Raw genomic sequence first — 20,727 nt, 5'->3', positions numbered from 1 at the left:
ACAAGAGCAGAATAGAGGATTTATTATTAAAATATTAAAACGTGTTTTAAAAAGAAAAAAAAGCCGGATTCCTGAATATTATTAGGGATTTAAAAGAAGAAAAAAAGAAAAAAAAAAGGAAAAAAACGAAGAAGGAGAAAAAATAGAGGAAAAAAAAACTTATCGAAACGGAAAGGGAAATAAAAGAGAGTTTGAGACTGTCTTTCCATGGTGTTTGATTCTCCAGTGCCCACGCAGCCATCGGTCACTAGAGGGCACCCCAACACCCCGAAACCGTTCCCTGCACCGACCGCCCTGCACCCCGGCTTGTGGGGAGTACCGGCCTGGCTTCTGGGGCTCTGAGGAACTTACCTGGGGTCAGGGATGTACTTGTGAAGTGAGCTTCTTGGAGCCCTATTCCTACTTACTTTGCATCACAAAGCTCTCGCTAAATATGCGAATGGCGATGGCTATGGCTTGGAGAAAAGTCAGAAAACAAGCTCCAGAAGTATGACTACTCCAGTTGCTAAACAGAAATTCAGGTTTTTGGACAGGACTACAGTTAGATTAAAGAAAATCCTTGAAATGGACTGGAATATCTGCCTTGTTGTACAGATCTGTGCTTATTGCATCATGCAAGTGGATAGTATGGACAAAACCATGAGATCCTAGGCTTTGCTGGGGAAGAAGGCAGCTAGAAAGTTTGTTTCAGAGCCTGGGAATCTCCAAGGTATATAGGTATTTATGGTGCTTTGTTCATGCTTATTTTGAATTAAAATAAAATTTTAAAAAAATATCCCAGGAGACATGCAACTCATATTTGATCAGCCAAAGGAAAACCTGAAAGAAGTAAGATGGATGCTGTAAGGATCTGTGACCATTCTGACCTGGCCATCAGACTAGACCTTTACCCTGCCATCTGTTCAGTTCTGAGGGTCTGGTCTTATGTGCACAAGTTTCCCATGGAACAATCACAAAGGCAAAGCTGAGCTTGGCCCTTGACAAGCTTCCCTGGTTCCTCTCCTTGATGGGAACACTGAACCTTTATTGCTGAGGTCTAGGTTCCTCTAAGTGGACCGGAAGCTCAATGAACCTGAACACTCCAAGCGAAACCCAAGCAAAGCCACATTTTTAAACACTCTTGGAATAAAATCCCCTCCACAGCGTCAGCTTGGTGCTCAGGGGGAGGGACAGACACACCAAACTTGGCTCTGCCTTATCCCAAGCTTTCAGGAAACTGCTCACAGTGAAGCCAAGAGCTATGTTCATAACAAAACTTAAACCCAAGCAAAATGTATCACGTTTTGAGTTTCTTCATGAAAGGTTAGACCATCTTGAGATGTGCTCTCCTGGGATAAGAGGAGGGATGGATTCTGCCCTAAAGGGCCAGTTTCACATCCATTGAAATCACATGTAAAACTCCCAGGGAAGCAAGGTTAAACCTATAAACACTGTTAGAAAAGCAGCTACCACAGTTCTGTCACTCTAGTTAACCATCTATAAACAGTTACTCACGTGACCTCTATTTCATCTCTCCTTCTGCCCTCCAAGGAGTCTTTTGGGGCCAACACACATTATGAATATCTCTGTGTTCACCAGTGTTTGAGGCTGTTACCTCAACAAGAACAGACATCTTGCAATTCTATCTGAAACATTGTTATTTGGGAAGATTATTTTTTTCTTTCTGCTTAGCTGACAAATCCAGCAAATCATTTCTCTTACTTTGCACTGCTTTGTTTAAAATAATACTAGAAGTCCTGTCTGCTACATACGTAAAGGAGGAGTTTGGAACCCTGACATGGTAACAAGGTGGGAAAACAGACTTAACACTTGAAGCAAGAAGGTCAAAGATAGGAGTCAAGAAAGATCTTCAAACTGCTTTGGGGTTGTCCTATTCTAGATGCTGCTTGCATGTGCAGCAAGGTGGCAAAGACTTCAAGTTTTCACCCAGTTAATAACCTTGGAAAAAATTATTCATGCAAAAATATCACAAGACTAAGACTCCTATAAAAAAAATCTTAAAAAAAACCAAGAATGACTGTAAGATGGAGATAAAACTAAGGGCATATAGTAAGTAACTGAAGAAAAAAGAACTTTATATGGATATCTTGATTCCTTTTTTTTAAAGTATGATAAAACACAATTTAATAGGTGAGTTACAAAAAAATATAAATACATATAAATATTGGAACACTGAAAATCTCCAAGCACTATTAACTTTGCACCTTAAAGACAGCATATAATAGTTGACATTGATTTTAACATTTTTGCCTTTCTTCATATTTTTCCCATCACAGCATTATACTATGTGGAAATAAGCAGTTTAAGCAACCATGCTTTGAGAAAAAAAAATGTATCTTGAACACCTGGAGATAGAAATACTAAACTGCTGTGGTCATTACCATGTGGCCTAGTGGATGATGTTACAAGGCAGAAAGAAGGTCGATTTGATGTCTTAATTGTGCAGTCCAACAACCTAACACATGTAGGTTTTTAAATACAATTATCCTTAACTCCAGAGCACTGGATTTCCTAGCACCACCAGACTTGGTTTGTAATGTATTTTACTCCAGATTGCTAAAATGCACTGTTAATCTTAACCCCACTTAAGCATAGGTTCTGTGTGAACAAAAATAATGCATTTAATTACAGTTAATAAGTCCAAGAGATATTAAAGAAGATCACAGTGAAACAGTGAGAACGAGATGAAAACAAGGGTACTATTTTCCCCACCTGGTGATGGTTAGTTTAATTCTTAACTCACAAATAAAGTTTCTTAATTATCATGAGTTGAGTTGAACTGGCCAGAAATGCTTTACTTTAGGCAAGATCTGTGGGGATTTAGAACAACTCAGATGATAGTGATTTCACTGCTGGGTTATGCCAGCCTAAAATTCTAAGCAACAGAAATGCTGGCATCTCCTTGTTTGAGAGGAAATGTAATTTGATTCAAACACAGTACAAATTTGGAATATTGAATTATTAAAAAAAAAAAAAAAAAAAAAAAAAAGGGCCGTCTCAGGCTATGTTCCAATCAACAGTAGGTCTATTTAAAGGTTTCTGAATTCATCCTTTCTTTGTTAACATTCAGATAAAAGATTGAATTTGCTGGCTATTAAGGAGGTTTTGGCTGCAGCTGGTTTGGAGGAGTGGGGAGGGGATGGGGAGTGGATTCAGTCACCCGGACCCATTGAGGGGTGCAGGCTAGATTTTTTGAGCATTCGGGTAAACACTGGTCAGTTATGTGGGAATTACCATTTAGCTGAAACGAACTTTTCAAGGCATTTAATGCTCACCATGTCATTTGAAATCCCTTTTTAATGTACAATTTATTCTGATTTCCCCAAGTTCATAGTTCTAGATCTGGGGGTGGAATGGGCAACAAAACCCGTTGAGGGTTTTTTCTTATTTTGATTTGCTTTGTTGCTGTTAAAATCTTAAGCTGAAAATCGTTGTCCCATAGGCAGCAATTTGTTCTTAATAGAGAAATAAAAATAAGAACCGCGGTTTACAAAAGTTGCTCGGTGTTCAGATGAGCTCGGTTATTGTCTGAAGATCTCCTCTTCATCCCAGCAGTGGGAAAATAGCAGTGCAGTGGTGAAGGCAGCTCCACGGGGCAGGGCGGTGTGTCCGACAAAATTCCCCTGCTTCTCTCACCCCCTTCAGCGGTCTCAGGATTTTCAGCCTTGAATTTGCTCTGACCCAAGACAAAATTGGTCCGCTTCAGAGTACCCACCAGGGAAATTCTGAGCGCAGAGCAAACTGGACCAGCCCTTTAAAGTTGCCCTGGTAAATTAATTCCTGATTCCTGCACAGTAGAGAACACACCTCCGGGGGTCTGCAGGGTGTGCGTGCCTGGGGAAGAAGGAAACGGAGCGCGACGAGAACCGCTTCTTGCAGCATCCATCGAAGCGGGGTGGTCCGCGGGGTCCCCTTTCCTCCCACGTGAAGCCCCCTGGGGGCATTGCCCAGCACCCAGTCCCCTTCCCTTCCCTGCTGCTCCTCCTTCCCTCCAGGCAGACCGCCGGGACGCAGCCGAGCTCTGGGGGCTCGGGGAATGCTGCCGAGTGCATCTTCTCCACTTTCCTCGAGGGACTTGGTCTCTCACGCAGAAGTGGCTCTGGCAGTAGGGAAGGACAGACTACACTCACGGGCAGCCGTGGGATGAGCCCTGTTTGAAACTGGCTACACTTAGTTGTCCAAAGGTACAGGGAGAGCCCTAGTCACTGCATGCTGCATATCTTTGGGTCATCTCTGCAGGTTTATCCAGGCATTTCCTAGGGTCCGACCAGTTTTCCCCTCCAATTACGACATGCATGAATGCCTGGGGATGCCGACGGGGAGGATGCTGCTGAGATTTATCCCTGATTCTGCATCCCTGATTCTGCATAGAGCCTCTCTGGTTTGATCCTTGAGCTGTTTTTCTCAGTGTCTGTAGCAGCAGAAAAAACACATTGTTGCTTTTTATGTGGATGTACCCATGTGCCTGCTGCAGCACCGGTGGGACAACAGCTCTCATAGCAGACTTGGCAGTGAGATTATGATTCTCTTCTCCCATCACTGCAGAATGTCACAACTGTCACCACAGTTGTAGACAGGCTCACAGCACTAGTTAACTGTTAGTGGCCCTTCCAGTGCATCAGGTTCCTGTGCTACTGTGCTAACTTATCTAGATGAAAGGGGGAGAGCAATATCAGCCTCAAATTCAGAACTCTTTGGTAAGCAGGAAAAAATACCGATAATTAGCTTTGGGGGACCTCGATGTGAAAATAAGCTTCACTGGGGTGTGTTGGGGCGGGAGCTGGTTCATGGCCCAGTGACAGTGCAAGTATTTTCCCCTTTCTCATGAGCTGTGGCTAGGAGAGTCTGAGGCTACTTAGAGTATAAACTCACCGTGCTGCTGCCTTTGAGGGGCATCACGGACATATCCTTCAGACCAAGATTCGCTTTAGACACTCACACATCATCTGTCCCAGCTTTAAGAGAGAGTGACTGTTTTAAATGCAGTCTGTGGGTCCAACTTCAATCAAAACCTGGACGTTTATTTAAAGTATTGAAATGCAATAAACAGGGCCCTGTAGGCTTGGACTGCAGACGTCGAAGACATGCTTAAGTCAATTACACTTGACAATGCTGTAATAGCTCCGAGTAAGCGGCACCGCTTGGACCCCCTCCCCCAGCCCCCCTGGCTCTGCCACGATGTCGGGGCTTTCAGCCGAGGTGCCAGGGATCCCAGCGACATCTGCAACACAAAGGAGGCGAAATGTGGCAGCAAATGTTCAACTGGGTTCAGCTAAAATGGAGAAAAGGTGGTGTTTCGAGCCATGAATGCGTAGGCAAAATCTAAGGGCCTTCCTCTCTTTTTTCCCCCCAAAATCCCCAGATAAAACTTTTGGAAAGACGGTTCGTATGAGGCACTAGATCTGATTCCCAGGACGCAACTATAAACCTAGATTCGCGCCCACAGGAGTGAAGGGAGATTTTTCTCCTCTTACCGGTGGGAATGCTAAGGCGTTACAGGATGCGCCCCCACAACTGTCCCGGCTCTAGCAGCTCTTGTTCAAAAGCAGCGGGGCCAGGGTACCCAGAAGGGACAGGGGTTGGCATAGTTTGGCGTGGAAGCTTTCTCCCCCCTCCCAGGCCGAACGGAATGACCGTGATCTCTGCTCCTCGTCCTAACGAAGCCCCGAGTCGCCGTGCGGGCGCGGTTCCCGAGGGTCGCGCACGGCCGCTGCCGTCCCGCGGGGAACTTGGGTCTGAGGGCTGCTGGGGCAAGCGCTTAGCTTGCGGGGGAAGAGTGCCAAGCTGACGGAGCGAAGAGAGAAGCCCTCTCTCTTTTGGTTGCTTTCCAAGCATTTTTAACAGAGGAAGGATGTAATAACATGCCACGGGCAATAAATCATAGGCTAGCTACTCCCCCCCGGCTCCCCTCCCCCAGCCCCGGCGGTCCCGGCCCCTCTATAGAGGGAGGGGAGTGGGGGACTCCAGCAGAGCGCAGCAGCAGCCAGGACGAGCAGACCTGTGCCCGCCTCGCGCCCCGCCAGCCACCCAGCATGGACCTCCGAGCCCTGGCTCTGCTCGCCTTCGCCCTGGCGATCATCTCCCTCTCGGAGGGTAAGTGAGCTGTCGGGAAACCGCTGCTCTCGCTGCGGGCCGGCCTCCTGCTGCGGGCGTGGGGAGCCCGGCCGGGAGACACGGTCCCGCGGGAATCTCCGCTCTTCCCCCCTCTCCCTTAGTTCGACCGCGCTCCCGGCTCTGGCGCCCGCCGCGGTTCAGCCGAACGCGTCGGGCGAACCCGAGGGATAGCTGTTGGGAACTGGAAGCAGGCAGGCGCTCCCTCCCTCATTCCATCGCTCGCTTTTTCTCAAAAGAAGGGTGGTCAAAGCTATTCTCTTCGCCAAATTTATCCCATATTGAAATCGGCTGGGAGAAGACTTGCGGCAGCGCTCGGCCAGCAGGGAGGTGGTCGGGTTGCAAAATACGCGTATCGATTTCTCCTTTTAAAAAAAGCAACCCTAAAAGTTACATGAAACGAGAAACAGGCGATTGTTTGGTTCCTTTTCTGTCCTCTTTCGTGATCTATCTTCCCTCGATCAGGGCACAGATGAGCCTAACTGGCCCGAATTTATCGCGCCTCCGGCGCGGGTGCGCTGAGCGGTTTCAGGGGGGACGCGGAGAAGTTCACTGACGAGAGCTCTGGGGGAATACGGGCTGGCAGCGGGCGGCATTTGTCACTAAGGCAGAGGCACCGCAGCGGCCCGTCTCGCCCCACGCCGGGCTCCGCGGTCCTGCCCGTCACCCCCCAGTCCCGCTGCAGCCGCAGCTGACCCGCTTGTTCCCCTGCTGCCCGCCGTGGGACCCTCTGAGTGGGGACAGGGCCGGAGACCGCGGCAACCGGCGCCCCTTGTTCCGCATCCCGCGAACAGCGGGGAGCCCAGAACAGAAGGGATACGAGGCAGGGGGGACATCGCAAACAGCCCCTCACGCCACCTGTGGCGGGGCTGGAACTGTGGGGGGTTGTCCTGCCCGAGCCTTTGGGCATCTCCCGAGCCCTCCTTCCGCGGCGGTCTTCTCGCCTGGCAGAGATTTGATACCTTTTCTCCCCTCATCGACAGCTTGATGGATAGGTAACGAGCGCTCTTTCAGTCCTTCGCTCCCGTCTCATTTTCCCATTCTGGTGACCGAAACTTGGGTGTTGACCATCCAGAGCGGTAGAAAATGCCCTCCGGTGCCCTCTTTGTTTAGCCTGAAAGAGTTAACTGCTCCCGATAATTTCGCCGATACCTTTCCTCGATGCTGTCCCAGCAGCAACTCCGTCCCGGTAAGGTACCGGGATGCTGGCATCGCTCAGCGCTGTTCCACACCCGGCCAGGTGGCTCTGGTCCCCGCTGGCGCTGCGGGCTGCGAAGCGAACGTGCAGGCAGCGAAGGCAAACCCAGAGGCCGAGGGTGCCAGGGCCAGCCCAGATCCACCGCCACTGGCCCATCGCCCCCCGCTTCGCGGTGCGCCTGCATGGCGGAGCTCCCAGCTCCTGGGCGGCCTGTCCCGGCCGGAGGCAGATGCCCAGGAAGCCATAGCGGGTTCCCCTATCCTCTGAGGGCAAGTCTGGGTCAGGAGTGATCTGGGGTAGCCTGGCGGCCCCCATTGAGGTTGCAATGCGGACTGGAGTGGGGGACTGGGAGCTGCCGGGGATGCAGATGTTCTCCCTCTCCTTCCCGCTGGCAGCTCTCAGGGCCGAGGAGCTGGCGAAGCTGCCCGGCAGAACTCCTTAGCTGGCAGCAAACGGTAGTGGGAGTCTTTTTGGCAGGATAAATGTGTCAGGGACACGGCTACCTGAGTAAGGAGACAGTTTAAAAGGGCCGGACAAATAGCAACGTAAGGAGAGAGTCCCCACCGCCTTGCAGTGAAAAGAGTTAAGATTTGTTTCCCACTTCTTTACATGTCATGTAGCTCTCTCAACCCTGAACCAGATGAGGGCTTGCAGGTCTATCTTTTCCTGGAGGGCAGGTGAGCTCTCAATTCTTCCTAGATACCCTGAAATAGTTGTATCTACCTATCACAGACTCACTCCCCAGGTAAATAGAGCTCTTCTAGTCTTAAATTTGCCAGCTTTCTCCTGATACTGACACCTTTGGATGAACAGGAGTAAAATGATGCTTCCACCAAATATTTTGTCTTTTCATACTCATCCTGCTTGCTTGGGTATAGCTTCCCTCTCTGCTCAAGTGCCCAGAGCTTCATAGCCCACAGAGCAAGTCATTAACAGTAACTTTGCATGAGAACTGGCAACTCATTTGTTCTCTTACTGTCCAGTACTCTAGTGTGAGTTAGGCAATGCAGAACCCTATGGAGTGAAATAGGTATTGTCCAGATGCTCTGTGAAGGAGATTTTTATGAGTGCTTTGTCTCTAGAAAGAATCTGCCAGTAGAAGTGAGTATTCAGAGCAGCAAAATCAATCCTTGAATTAGAAAACAGTAAAACTCATAATTATTTAAAAAAAAAAATCTAAAGACCCCAAATCTAGGACCCTTTGAACCCTTCTAGCCAAGACCAAAGAGAAGAGTTCCTTAAGAAAATAAGAGTGAAGAAATGACTCAGTAGCATCTGTCTCTTTAACTTTTGAACGTATTAATACATTTTAATCAAATGTGCCATACAGCTAAAGGTCTCAAAAGCTTTATGTACCATCAGTTTCATGAAAACTCATGTTTCCATGTAACATTGCAATTAACAGACTATACTGACTGACTATACTAATTTGTCCTACTGAGAGAATGGCTTTATTTTGTGCTCAGTGTTTGTTAGACATCAGAGAATCCACAGAGCATTGACTTCTGCAGTGCAAAGCTGTGCAACAGTTGTCTTAATCAGTTCTACTGTGCTTGGAAAAATTTGTTGCAGATGACAAAAGGAAGAAGTTTGTCTGCATCAAAGTAAGACCAGAAACATCTTCCCAAACTATGGCCCCTTCCCCTCCTACTTTAGGATGATAAGATCATGTGTTGGGAAATGGCATATGCATTAGTTTTCCCTGGTTTTCAGCCAAGCTCTTGTAGCTGGAATGCTGGAGGGACAGTGACAAGAGATATTGGTTCCCTGTTGGTGATGCTGAGAGATGTCCCAGTCAGTGTCTGTGCTACTGCTGCTCTAGTGCTCAGTGCTTGTTTCTGGTCACCAGCCAAGGACCAGTGAAACAGCCAAGGGATTTTTCTGATGGAAGGGGAATTACTATTCCACTTGGCATGGGGTAACATAAAAACACCAAATGCTGAGGCTTTCCCTCTTCTGTGTTGTGCCTTTCTTGGGCAGGAAACAACTTTGAGACTCATGGACATGTTACTCATGGTTAAACTTTCTCCTGATTTCAAGTGGAATGTGATCAGAAGTCCCTCTCCCAGTCTCAGACAGGACAGGATCAAATTCTCAAATCATAGATCTGTACAGTTCATCTCTTGCACGTTATTTAGGGCGAAGCTTGCTTAAAGTTGGTTGGTACAAGCTTGCAGATATGCTTCCACTGCAGCTGTACTGAGCATTGTTGTATGAATGCATTCAATTTCAGCCTTCCTTTCCAATATATACTCACTGATGTGTAGCTGTCAGGCAGATATGCTCTGAGAAATCCTAACACCTTTCTCCCCCTGCTTCTAGTCAGTTTAGTGCATGTTTGTGAGGTTCACCCTGCAGTCCTCCTTTCTCATCCCCCTGAAGATGGGATCTTCTTCTCCCGTTTAGTAACTCATAGATTATATTACTGTTTGGACAAACATAAAGCTGACAGAAAAAAATCCTCCAATTATGTTAAATTTAAAGTCCATATCCTGGTGTGAATCTGGAGAAACTCTACTCCCATTGATAAATTCCTTTATGTTTGCCCATCTACCTATTAGATTGATTCTGGCTCATCTCCTGGTAGAGGTACTTAGAAAAAAAAGAGGTTTCTCTCCTGACAGCTGGGTATTCTCACTGTTCTATGTGTTTTTATATGAGCTAGAGACAGTCACTGGTAAATGTGCAATAAATGCAGATCAGCTGCACTTGAAAAAGCTGTCTCTTTTCTCACCTTTCTAGACAGCAGTTTAGGGATTCCAAGCCTTTCCCTGCTCTTTAGCTCTCCATTTGCCTTTAAGGGAACTGGGTTTATGAGCTGCCAGTGCTCCTGTGTGGCTAAATAAACAGGGCAGCAGATTGCCATGTGGGATATAATCCCTGTCAGATGCAGTTCTGGCCATCTACAGCATGAGCCAGACATAAGGCTTAGGTGTAAGAATTTGATTCATCCCAGAGGCTGAAAACTGCTCCAATGGGAAATTTTAAACAATCTTAGCTCCATCTAGACTTCCAGGGGAGGTTTCTGAATTTGTATTTTAGTGTGCTTGGAGCTTTGAAGCTTGAATACAGAGTACACACTGAGTACCTTATCCATGTGCACTCAGTTGCCAGTAATTAAGTTCTCCCACAGAGAAATCAGGTAGTAGGACTTTATCAGAGGCTGCGGTGAGAGCCAGACTGCTAGTCTAAGTTATGCCTGTACATTCATTGATGATTTTTAGCCTAGGGGGCTAAACTTACTGCTGTGCCTTATCCAGCCTTGTGTATATGCAGAGCACACTGTCTGGTAAGGGTCTTTTCAGCTGCTGTTACTTTGCCACAGGGTGGGAGTTCAAAAGATTACAAAGTTCTGCTTAGCCACTGTGGTCTCGCAGCTCCCAATCGCATCTCCCAGTGCAAAAGTCTCTGCTGGGAGTAAAGGTTGTCTGCAGTGGGGAAAGGTCAGTCCCTGGGCCCTGGGAAAGCCTGAAAGACCCAGGGCTTTTCTCTAGTCAATAAGTCCCCCGTGAAAAGCCTGCACCTGAGCCGAACGGTTTTGATCTGAACTCTTTGGAATTCGGGGCTTTCTTCTGGCTACCTTCTAATTTGGCCTGGGGTCAAAATCATTTGACAAGAACAACACTGAGGACAAGTGCCCCCTCTTTTGGTCTTTATCTTGTCTTAATTACCAGGAGCATCCCGGCGCAATGGAGCGGCTCCTTATTCTAATCTCTTCTTTACTTATCTCCATTTTCTCTCCTTCTTCTTTTGTCTTCCAAAATCCCAGGCACCATTATTGAAAGGCTGAGTACTAGAGTAAAAGGATTGTACTGTGAGCTGCGGGCAAATGCTCTCTCAAAGCTCCAGCTTTTCTGTTGCATTTTTTTCACCTGCATATTTGGAGGGAGCGTCTATTAGCCCTGGTCTGTGTCTCTGTGCTGCTGATCGGCAGCAAGAGGGAGTAAAGTGTCTTTTCTTTTCCTGTGTCCCGCAGAGAAACCCGTCAGCCTGACTTACCGATGCCCCTGCAGATTCTACGAGAGCAACGTGGCAAGAGCCAATATTAAGCACCTCAAAATCCTCTCCACACCCAACTGCTCCCTTCAGATTGTGTAAGTCTCTTGCTCCTTTCAGCTGGGTGCAAATCTCAGGTGTCAAAAGTCACAGAGCTGGTGCCTGCTTTGGTGGCTGCAATGTGTTCTGTGTCTCATGCCACATTTTCCAATTAATCTCTCCTCTCATGTGTCAGATACAGCTGGACCCAGCTTTACCTCACACAAAGGAGCCCAGCTAGATGTTTCCCAGCTGTGTTCTGCTTTTGTGATCCCCCTGTGACAATGTGACTGTTTCCCCATGGGTATGTGAGCAGGAGTGTCAGGCTGTCCACTGCCATGGATGTGGAGCTTCATACCATGAGCAAAAGACTTTACAGTAGTCTGAGTCTTCCAATGCTCCACTGCTCCTTAGGGAGCCACTCAACAAGCAAAAGAAATTGCTGGATTTTGTATGGCCTTACACAGGAGGTACAGACCCTAAACATGTGCTGGCCTGATCTAGGGACACACTCACCAGTCAGTGATTGACTCAGTAAATTACAGAAATTATGAGTTCCCAACAGAAAAGAATCTCTTCAATTTTGTTGAAAAAAAAAGACCTCACTGATTTTCAGGAAAAAATGAAGTGGCAAATATGTGTGTGTGTTTTTAGAAGGGTCTTTCTGGTTCATTCGATCATGGGTGACCCCCCCCTCCTCTATCAAAATTCAAAATCTTCAGGACCAAAAGATTAGCATTCACCTTTTCATTGCAAAGGAGCCTTACTACCATCAGCTTCTGTTGACTTCTGTAAGAAGGTCTCAGTCACTATTTGGTTTCTTTGCAGTGCTTCCATCACTAGTTCTGCCTTCAATACTTGTTGAGTTCTTCCATTTGCAACTCAAAAAAACCCCCAGTGTGGTTTCATGAGAGTTCTCAGGACGTACAGATTTATTTTAGAGCATGTATTCTGTCCAATCATGAACTCATTTTTATTTATATGATTTTATTCTTTTTTAAACCACTTTGAGTGGATCATACACATTTTCTCATGTGTGTTTCTGTCTTAGGATTTGATAGAGGACATTCAAGAAAATGTAAACTTCATATGAGAAATAATTTCCTTTCACAAAAATGACAAAACCAGCTGGGATTAACTAATCTCTACCTATAAACCATTTAGAGGCAAACTTCAACATGCAACAATGTACAGATCTCTGCTTTTGGACAATCAATGGGTGTCATAAGGGTCCCAGTGCTAAGGCTTATTTTGACTTTTCTGGACTAGTTTAAAGAAAATAACAGTCATTTAAGAAAGGATAGAGCATACCTTTATCTCTTAATTAATGTGGAATCTTATTTATTAGAGATAGATAAGAGCATGAAATGCTGAAACACAAACAGCTCATGTTCTTGTCCATTCCTGACCCAAATGTGTTTGTTTGCAATGTGATTTAGTGGCACACAGATCACATGAACCTATAGATCACCATCTTTTTCTTACTTCATAGAAGTAAGGTATTTAGAATCTTACTTCCAAATACCCCTGAAACATCATGAGTTCAAACTAAGTCTTTGTTGAAACAGAAGCAAGATGGAAATCAGAACTAACATGTAAATTTTTCAGCTTGATGTTTTTAAGCACACCCTGAAGTTAGTGGATATGCATTATAAAGTGAAGGTGTGAGGAACTTAAAAGCTATTGTTTTCAGGACTAGAGACACTCAGTAAAATCCTATGGTTCCAAGGAAAGATTTATTTCTTTTCCCCACAAGTACATTCCTTACATAATTTAGGGGAATTGTACCTGGACAAAAAGCCTAGGAGTAGGCTTTTATCTTTGGTTCTATTGAAAGTCGTCTCTCCAAATCCAGAAATCTCTTTCTCTTCTGTCAATGTGTACTTCTACAAAGCCCACCCTGAATTCTCTGCTTTTCAGTATAGGGAAATTGACATTTTTATCATACATTTAATTATATCCTAGAGTAGACAACTAAACCAGTTCAGATTAATATTCCATGAAATTTCCAAGACTGTACAAGGAGAAAATGTTGCCAGACTCAGAAATAAATGTCCAAGAAAAGCCAACAAAACCCAACAAAAATAAAAACATCAATGTCTTAATATTAGGTGAGAGGAATTGCATCGTTTGTGGCTTGAGGTTGGTTTTGTGTTATTTTGGTTCTGTACCCTACAAAGCCATATTAAGCGTTTTCAGGCATTGCTAACATCAGCAAATCCATTCTTACTCTCTGTTGCTATTACTTCACTGGAAATACTCCAGCTTGGCAATGATGTAAGGAAATAGGAAATATGAATTAAACTCATTCATCTTTATTGGCACAGAGTTTGCAAGACTGGACCTTTGATGCATTTATGTTCCAAGTGTGTTGTTCCATAAGTTCATACCAAGGAGCCTTTTTGACCTGTTATTTCTTATGCCATAGTTTTATATACTGCAGATTTCTTTTTATAAAATGGGGGATATCTTGGCTTCCATTCTGCAAAGTGCTTAAAGATGTACTGAACTTACTCCTATGGGCTTGTCCATGAAATTGTTGTTCTTGACCCCTTTTTGTGTAGTAGGCTGTTTAAGGGGAAATTTTTGAGCATCTGGGGCAGAAGGATGGTGTTCTGGGGAATGTGGGAGATGGAATCACTCTCAAGTGGCCCCTGGAGGGTGAGAACTGATGGTGCTGGTGAAAAGCTATTTGTACTGCTTCTGTACAAAAGATGCTGATAGCCCAAATGCCTAATTCACAGGAGCTCCAATTAGCTAAACAGCCTGGTGTGGAAATCTCTGCTTGGACATCCAGGAGTAAACCCTCAGGAGGTTTCTGCTATTGTTCCATGGATGAGTAAATACATAGGGGAAAAATTGCCTCTGGCACTATGGTACTTTCAGTTGTCCTTCTGTCTGAAACCTGTTAGTTCAGTCTTGTACAAAACAAAAAGCTTAATGAGATCAAACCCTTTCAGAACATCCAAGAGATATGGCTTAGTGTCTGTTCTAAAAATGTGAAACTTCAGTTTTGGGTTGAATCTGAAAGTTATTCTGAATTAATGCCTTGACAAAATGACCTGTATTTTCCACATCGCTATTTCCAAATGAAATTCAGCTGCTTTCAGCACTGAACTCTGAACAGACCAGATAAGAACCCAATAACTTAGATTCAAATTCTGTACCTGTCCTCATATGCATCCCTGTACAGATGACAAGAATCAGCATTGGAGGAAACATGGTAGCAGTGCTTTGAAACCAGTATTATTTACAATAGGTACCTCAAGTATGGCAGGATAACCCATCCCCTTCATGAGATGGAGCACTGACACCCAAGTCAAATAAGAAATCTGGGGGTGGGAGTGGGCTGAGGAGCATTGCACACCAGACTCACTCTGACTTTTCTTCTTTGGCAGTGCAAGGCTCAAGAGCAACAGCAAGCAAGTGTGCATTGATCCCAAGTTAAAGTGGATCCAGGAGTACCTGGAGAAGGCTTTAAACAAGTAAGGCAAGAGACAAATGGACTTAACAGCTATTATCCTGAGTTATTAAAGGGTAGAACGTTAAGGGCTGGCTTGTCTCATGTAGACAAAGTACTCTTGGAATGAGATTGTTTTGAAGATGTGTTTGGAGTTGACCTAGTCTATATTAAAATAACAGCCTCTAGTATATCCTAAATGTTAAACTGAGTTTTGCAAGGGGTTGAGGCAAAATCTACCATAATAAGTTTGTTTTGGGGTCCCCAACTCATCCTCTTTTTAAAAAATCCCATTCTCCCAAGGAAAATGCTTCCTTTATTCCCCCTCTTTCCCAGGCCAAACTACAGTTACTTCATAACCTTTATTGTTCCAGTTCCTTTGAAGCCCCTTCTCCATGTCACACTAGGGGTCTGTTTGCACAGGCAGCTGAGGCTGAGAGCATCTTGGTGCTAAAATTTGTTTCTCTATGAGCCAGCGTGGATTGCTATTAACATTGGCCAAGGTGAAATGTGCTGCCATGAAAAAAGCTCTCCCACAAGACAAGGGGAAAACAGCTGTATTTGGCAAATTCCAATTTAGATTTTAACATAGATTTTAAAATGTATTTTTATTTCCCTTGAAAGCGGGTGACTGGCTACTCTGAGGTGGATCCAGACTATATCAGTTCAATTTTACAGTGGGCAAGAGAAGCACAGAGAACGTTTCCGTGCTGAGGGAGGGCTCCAGCCTTCCTGGAATGGAAGCTGAGATAAGTGATGGTACAAGCATTTCCCTGCTTGCCCAGAGCCCTGGGCTTTTGTAGATGTAGCAGTGGCATTTTGGACAGCAAGCCTGCCTGTGCACTCAGTATCCCCCCACCCTTGCCACAGTATTCCCACCCCTCAGTAACCTTGCTGTAACCATGCTCAACCTTGTCCTCCCTGCATCTGTAGGGTAAAGGCAGGGCTGGAATCCAGTCATTTGCAAAAGCAATGCATTCTTGAAGAACTGTTAGGATGCATATTGCCCCAGGGAAGATGTGAGGCAGTACAGGTAGCTGAATGCCCTCAAGTGTTTGCTTTGTAAATGCATCTGCCAAACAAGAAGTAGAATTAAAAAAAAAAAAAAAGTCTTTGTTCCCCTGTATTTTTACAATAAGCAAGAGGGCAATACTACCAGAAACATAGAGATTCTCCCATGTGGCCCTTTTGGGATCACAATGGAGCCAAGAGTGAGAAGGAGGCCAGATAATAAACTGTGATTCCAGCCCTGAGAGCTCTTCCCATCTCATCTGATGCTCCATACCTTCTTTGCTGCCAACATTCATCCCTCTTGTCCTTTGGGCAAATTCTCTGCAGAGGCAATCCAGGTTAATGCTGCCAGGATGGTTTTGAATATAGGCACAACTAAACACAAGACCAGGAGGTGGCCCATGCTGACTTCCCTAGGGGTTTGAGCTACTTTGTTTTCCAACTTGGGAAAATCCTCCAGCCCCTGCCTAAGTTTCTCTTTGCTCTGACCCCCAGTGAAATATTTGGTGCTCTTCATAAGACCTGAAAATTAAGAGGCACTTGAGAAATTTGTGGGGCTGGGCAAATGTGATTCTGTGCTCAGCTCCTGCCTGCCTAACTTAGAGGAGCAATTCATCTGGAACATGTTCTGCTCTCACTACCACAGGTGAAGATTTGGGGCCAGTTCTACTGAAACTAATGAGCCCGTTCCTGGTCTCTAGTCAGATTCTGGGCTTTTTTTACCTAAAGCTAATCCAGAAGCAATTCTTCTAATGTGATGAATTTCATCCTCATTTCCATTGAGTAACAGAAGAAAATTCAGTCTCAGCTCCATGAAATAAGATGACAGGAAGCATATATCTCTGCCACCTGATCCTGTAATCATGGCATTGTTTTCATATTCCAACTAGTAATGTTAGCACCAGCAGCATTTTCATGCTCCAAAGACAGTTAGTGCTCTGTCTGTAGCATTTTCACAAGGCGTGTTTTTGATATATTTTAGTGCACAAGCTTGGACTTCTTGAATGAAATGTACTTTGAAATATATTTATAGCGCATCAAACAATTCATATATTTGAATTGGAGCCATATGAATGTTGGTAGTTTAAAACACGGATATCCCTCTAAACTACTAACAGCTTGTAAAATAAATATATAGAGATCTATGAATGTTAATGTAGCTGTCAATTTAAATTAGCCATACATTATATTTTTTCACTTGTACTGAAATTGTATGAAATGTGACATTACCCTATATGCACTAGCAATAAAATGGCTAAATGTTTCATGTTATGAAAACCCAATTGTACATGGGAATTTATTTTTCTGGAATAAAATCAATACATTTTGTAGAAAGAGCTCTTGTAATTGCTTAAGTAAAATCCAAACTGTCAAGACATCTTAATCTCTACCAGTGCTTCAATAAGCGAGTATCTTCTGTGTTACAATGTGCAGCTAAAGGCATGGAGAAGTTCATGGAATATAAAAGTCCGATACAGCTGACTGTGAAAACAGAGATAGTTTTTGGTAGGGAATAATTTTGCTCACTAATTCTGCTTAGCCTTTAATATTGCTTTATATTCATTGCATTTCCATGTAATATACACATTTATGAGGCATCAGTAAAATACATTCAGGCTATCAAGAATTCCAGTTCCTTAAATGGCTTTAAAAATCATCGTGCAGCTGCTGTGTTAAAGATCATTCAACATTCATCCATTTTATAGACAAGGTGCAAATCAGTCCTGCCTTGAAATAGCTAACAAACCCCTTATCACTTCCATGCAATCCCAATCATCATTTACAGCACATTGTCTGCCTTTTCTTTCTCCCTTTATGAAAGGATATGTAAAATCAGGCTCTTGCAAGGTCAATAGAGCCCAAAACCAGAGACCAGCTTGTCTGCTGTCAGGTTAATGTAGTCCCACCCTGAAACTTCCCACAGTCTGAGATGCTGGAGTCCGTTAAGCTCAGGGGCTACTGCTGGCACAGACAAGAGACCTGATGGATCTGAAGAAGCTAACAAAGCCATATAGGAAAACCCTTTCTCTTGAGCCCACTGGGAGAAAAGAAATTCCCACCTTCTGGGGGCTGGCTGTGATGGGAGCCAAGCCTTGCTGCTGCCTTCCTATAAGGTGTTTGTTAACCCTGATGTAGCAGCTCTTTCTAATTTCAACCCTCTTTTGTAAATAAGGGTTGAAATACAAGTTGCCAAAAAAACTGCCTCTAAGTACTCCTCTCTGTGTGTGCTGGGTGAATGCCCCACATGCTGGGGGACAATGCAGATGACTTGTTTTTACAGGTTTGTTTTAAGGCAACGGATGTCCACAAATCCCTTAGCATATCCATATGTTCTTGTTGATGTCAGTGGGAATGCTGGGTGGGAAGTCAGAAATCCAGCCCCGCTCTGCTTTCATTGTACCTCAGGGGGTACTGTGCAGATGAAGGCTCCTGGCTGACAAATTCAGGCAGGCACTTGGGGAGGCTTTGGTGGTTTGGGGAAAAGAGTTGTTTTGGCCTCAGAATTTACAAGTGTCCTATACAATGGCACTCTCATTTGATTAGTGTTCCTCTGAGGCAGAGGGAACATAAAAGTGGATGTTATCATCGTTTGCACACTGACAGTAAGGTGTGCAGGGGCCATAGTATAAATGTTAATAAGGCCTTAGTATATGGATAATTTATGGCAGTCTTTTTGTATTTTTCTTTTAATTTAGACCACGTCATCGCACTCATAAAAAAAAGCAACAGAAGAAACGGGGCCCACTCTGCCCTTCCCGTGCAACACCACTAAAGTCTCCAGGGAGAAAGAATGGTAGGAGGCATAAGTTTCTGAGCTGGGATACCTCAGGTTCTAGTCCCTGCTCTTCAACTGACCATCCTATGTGACCCTGGGCAAATATAGCCTATCCAGACCTATCTCCATTTCCCCCCATATTTGTTAAGAATAACATCTATACCTGCCCTGCAAAGGAATATTACATAGATAGAACTCTTAAAAAAGGGGAAAATCCAGCCACAACAGAAGTGGGAAATTTTTCCCATATTTACAGATGGGAAAATGGACATTCAAAGAGGCCAAAATAACTCCAAAGCAAAGCCAATGTGAAAAGCAGGGTAAAGGTTGGTCTGGAAACCCTATTTTTTTTAGCTGGCCATATTTCTCCAATACCAAACTGTCAGAGTTAAATTATAAATAACAGCTGTGAATTTACCACTGGTGGTTTTTAGTGACAAATGCAGCACTGGCTGGTCACAACATGATTTGATGCCTTGGGGACTGGTTGATACCTCTTCTATGGGAGATGCTAGGCCAGAGACCAGAGTTAGATGTGCCAATGCTCTGGATGTCACAGTTATTTTTTTCCCACCAGCATGGTGTGTCCTGCCTTTCTGCACCAAAAGTAGGGTTACTGGTATGAGAGACTGGAAAAGATATATTCAAAGAGGAAAGTTTTACCTGTAGCTTATGCCTGGATGAATTTTCTGAGGCTGCCTTCACTGATAATAACCACTGAGAATAGGTCACACAATCTTAGCTGTCTGGCAGGCATTGAAAAGGATATTCTGACCCTGTAGACCAGACAAGACATGAGGGTTTTTTAATTCCTGGTGTTTACCCTTTGGTACTTGTAACTCAGCCTTCATGACTTCATCCAGACTGCAAAAGGCCAATCAGCCTGGAGCAGGAGTATGGAGTCACTTCAGACAAATTCTGTAGGGCCCCAGCACAGGCTGGTTCCTCTTTCTGACTGAACCCTGCACACAGTACACTTGCACTTTGCTGTGATGCTGAACCCACCACTGCCCCCAGTTGACATGCCCACACTGAGTATGGGAGACTCAGTTTGTCTGCTTTTTACCCTGAGCTCCCTACCTCTGTGCTTAACACCTCACACATTTACTGTGCAGCATGTGGGTCACTGTTACCCCCCCCTCCCTGGGCAGCTGGGGACACCGAGGCCACGGGGATGGCTCCTGGCTGGGCAGAACTCTCAGAGGACTCTGCCCTCTTATCACTCTGTGGTGGGGGCTGAGCACCAACAAAAGCAGAGTATGGGCTGTCCTCTGTGTTCCTCCATCCTCACAGAGACCTGGCACCCTGCGGAGCTGCAGTCCATGATCTCCAGCGGAGCTGTGGGGTAGGGACAGGCAGAGGAGGCATTCCCAGTGCCACTTGCTGCACTACTGGGGCTGCTCACAAATGATTAATCACTCCTTTCCCTGCTGAATTTTTTTTTCCCCAAAGTCTCTTTGCTCACTGATAATTCCCTGCTCTGGCTTTAAAGTCCAGAATAAACTTCCTAGCCAGTCTACTTCTGTGTTAGCTCTGAACACTTTACTAACTACGATGAGCACAACTTGCTCAAAATAAATCCCACTGCTGGGTTTGCCCTGCTGGGTCCCAGTAGCTCCTTGTGGAGAACTTCTCTGAAAGTGTTTGACAAATACTGGTTGGAGGGGCTGCAAAAAAAAAAAAAAAAAAAAAGCCTTTGGGTTAGTCCAGGCACAGATTTGCTGTTTCACTAGGCCTGATATCAAAGCTTTTGAAAGAAACCTTAATAGTATTTCACTCTGTTCTTCATCAACAGGAGGTTCAAGATGTAAGAGGCAAGCATTGTAAGCCGTCTTCAGGATTTCTTACTGTAGGATCCAGGGAGCAGATAACCAGTATTAGGGAATGAAAGCATTTCACTGTTATAATGCAGCACAAAAGCAACGCTTCATGCATTTCCAAAAGTGTTTGGTTTGGTCTTTTGGGGTTTTTTGTTAAGTGATTTTTTTTTTTCTTTTTGTGTGTGTGTTGGTCGTTTTTTGTTTCTCTTTTTGTTTTTAGATTTGGTTGATTTGTTGTTTCCTGATTTTTTTTTCCATAAATTGTCTTGCTTTCACAGTGTTATTTTTATATACTAAGATGTACTATTTGAGAAAA

At 44.7% G+C, this 20,727-nt stretch overlaps 1 protein-coding gene across 2 annotated transcripts; it reads left to right on the top strand.

Annotated features, from left to right (window-relative positions):
* The first annotated feature begins 5,846 nt into the window (after positions 1-5,846).
* CXCL12 (C-X-C motif chemokine ligand 12) lies at positions 5,847-20,508 on the top strand. 2 transcript variants are annotated; one of them, XM_030453540.1, is made up of 5 exons: positions 5,847-6,093; positions 11,286-11,403; positions 14,743-14,829; positions 18,512-18,609; positions 20,387-20,508. In XM_030453540.1, the coding sequence occupies exons 1-5, from the start codon at positions 5,862-5,864 to the stop codon at positions 20,416-20,418; spliced, it is 567 nt and encodes a 188-aa protein (XP_030309400.1). In that variant the 5' UTR covers positions 5,847-5,861; the 3' UTR covers positions 20,419-20,508. The 2 variants fall into 2 exon arrangements, with proteins under 2 accessions (XP_030309400.1, XP_030309399.1); XM_030453539.1 differs by lacking the exon at positions 20,387-20,508 and having other exon boundaries at positions 18,512-18,698.
* Positions 20,509-20,727: the final 219 nt, after the last annotated feature.

Source organism: Calypte anna, chromosome 6 (genome assembly GCF_003957555.1).
Source record: "Calypte anna isolate BGI_N300 chromosome 6, bCalAnn1_v1.p, whole genome shotgun sequence".
In the NCBI taxonomy this organism is placed as follows: Eukaryota; Metazoa; Chordata; class Aves; order Apodiformes; family Trochilidae; genus Calypte; species Calypte anna.
Note: the sequence above shows the minus strand (reverse complement) of the source record. Positions and strands in the feature narration are given on the sequence as shown.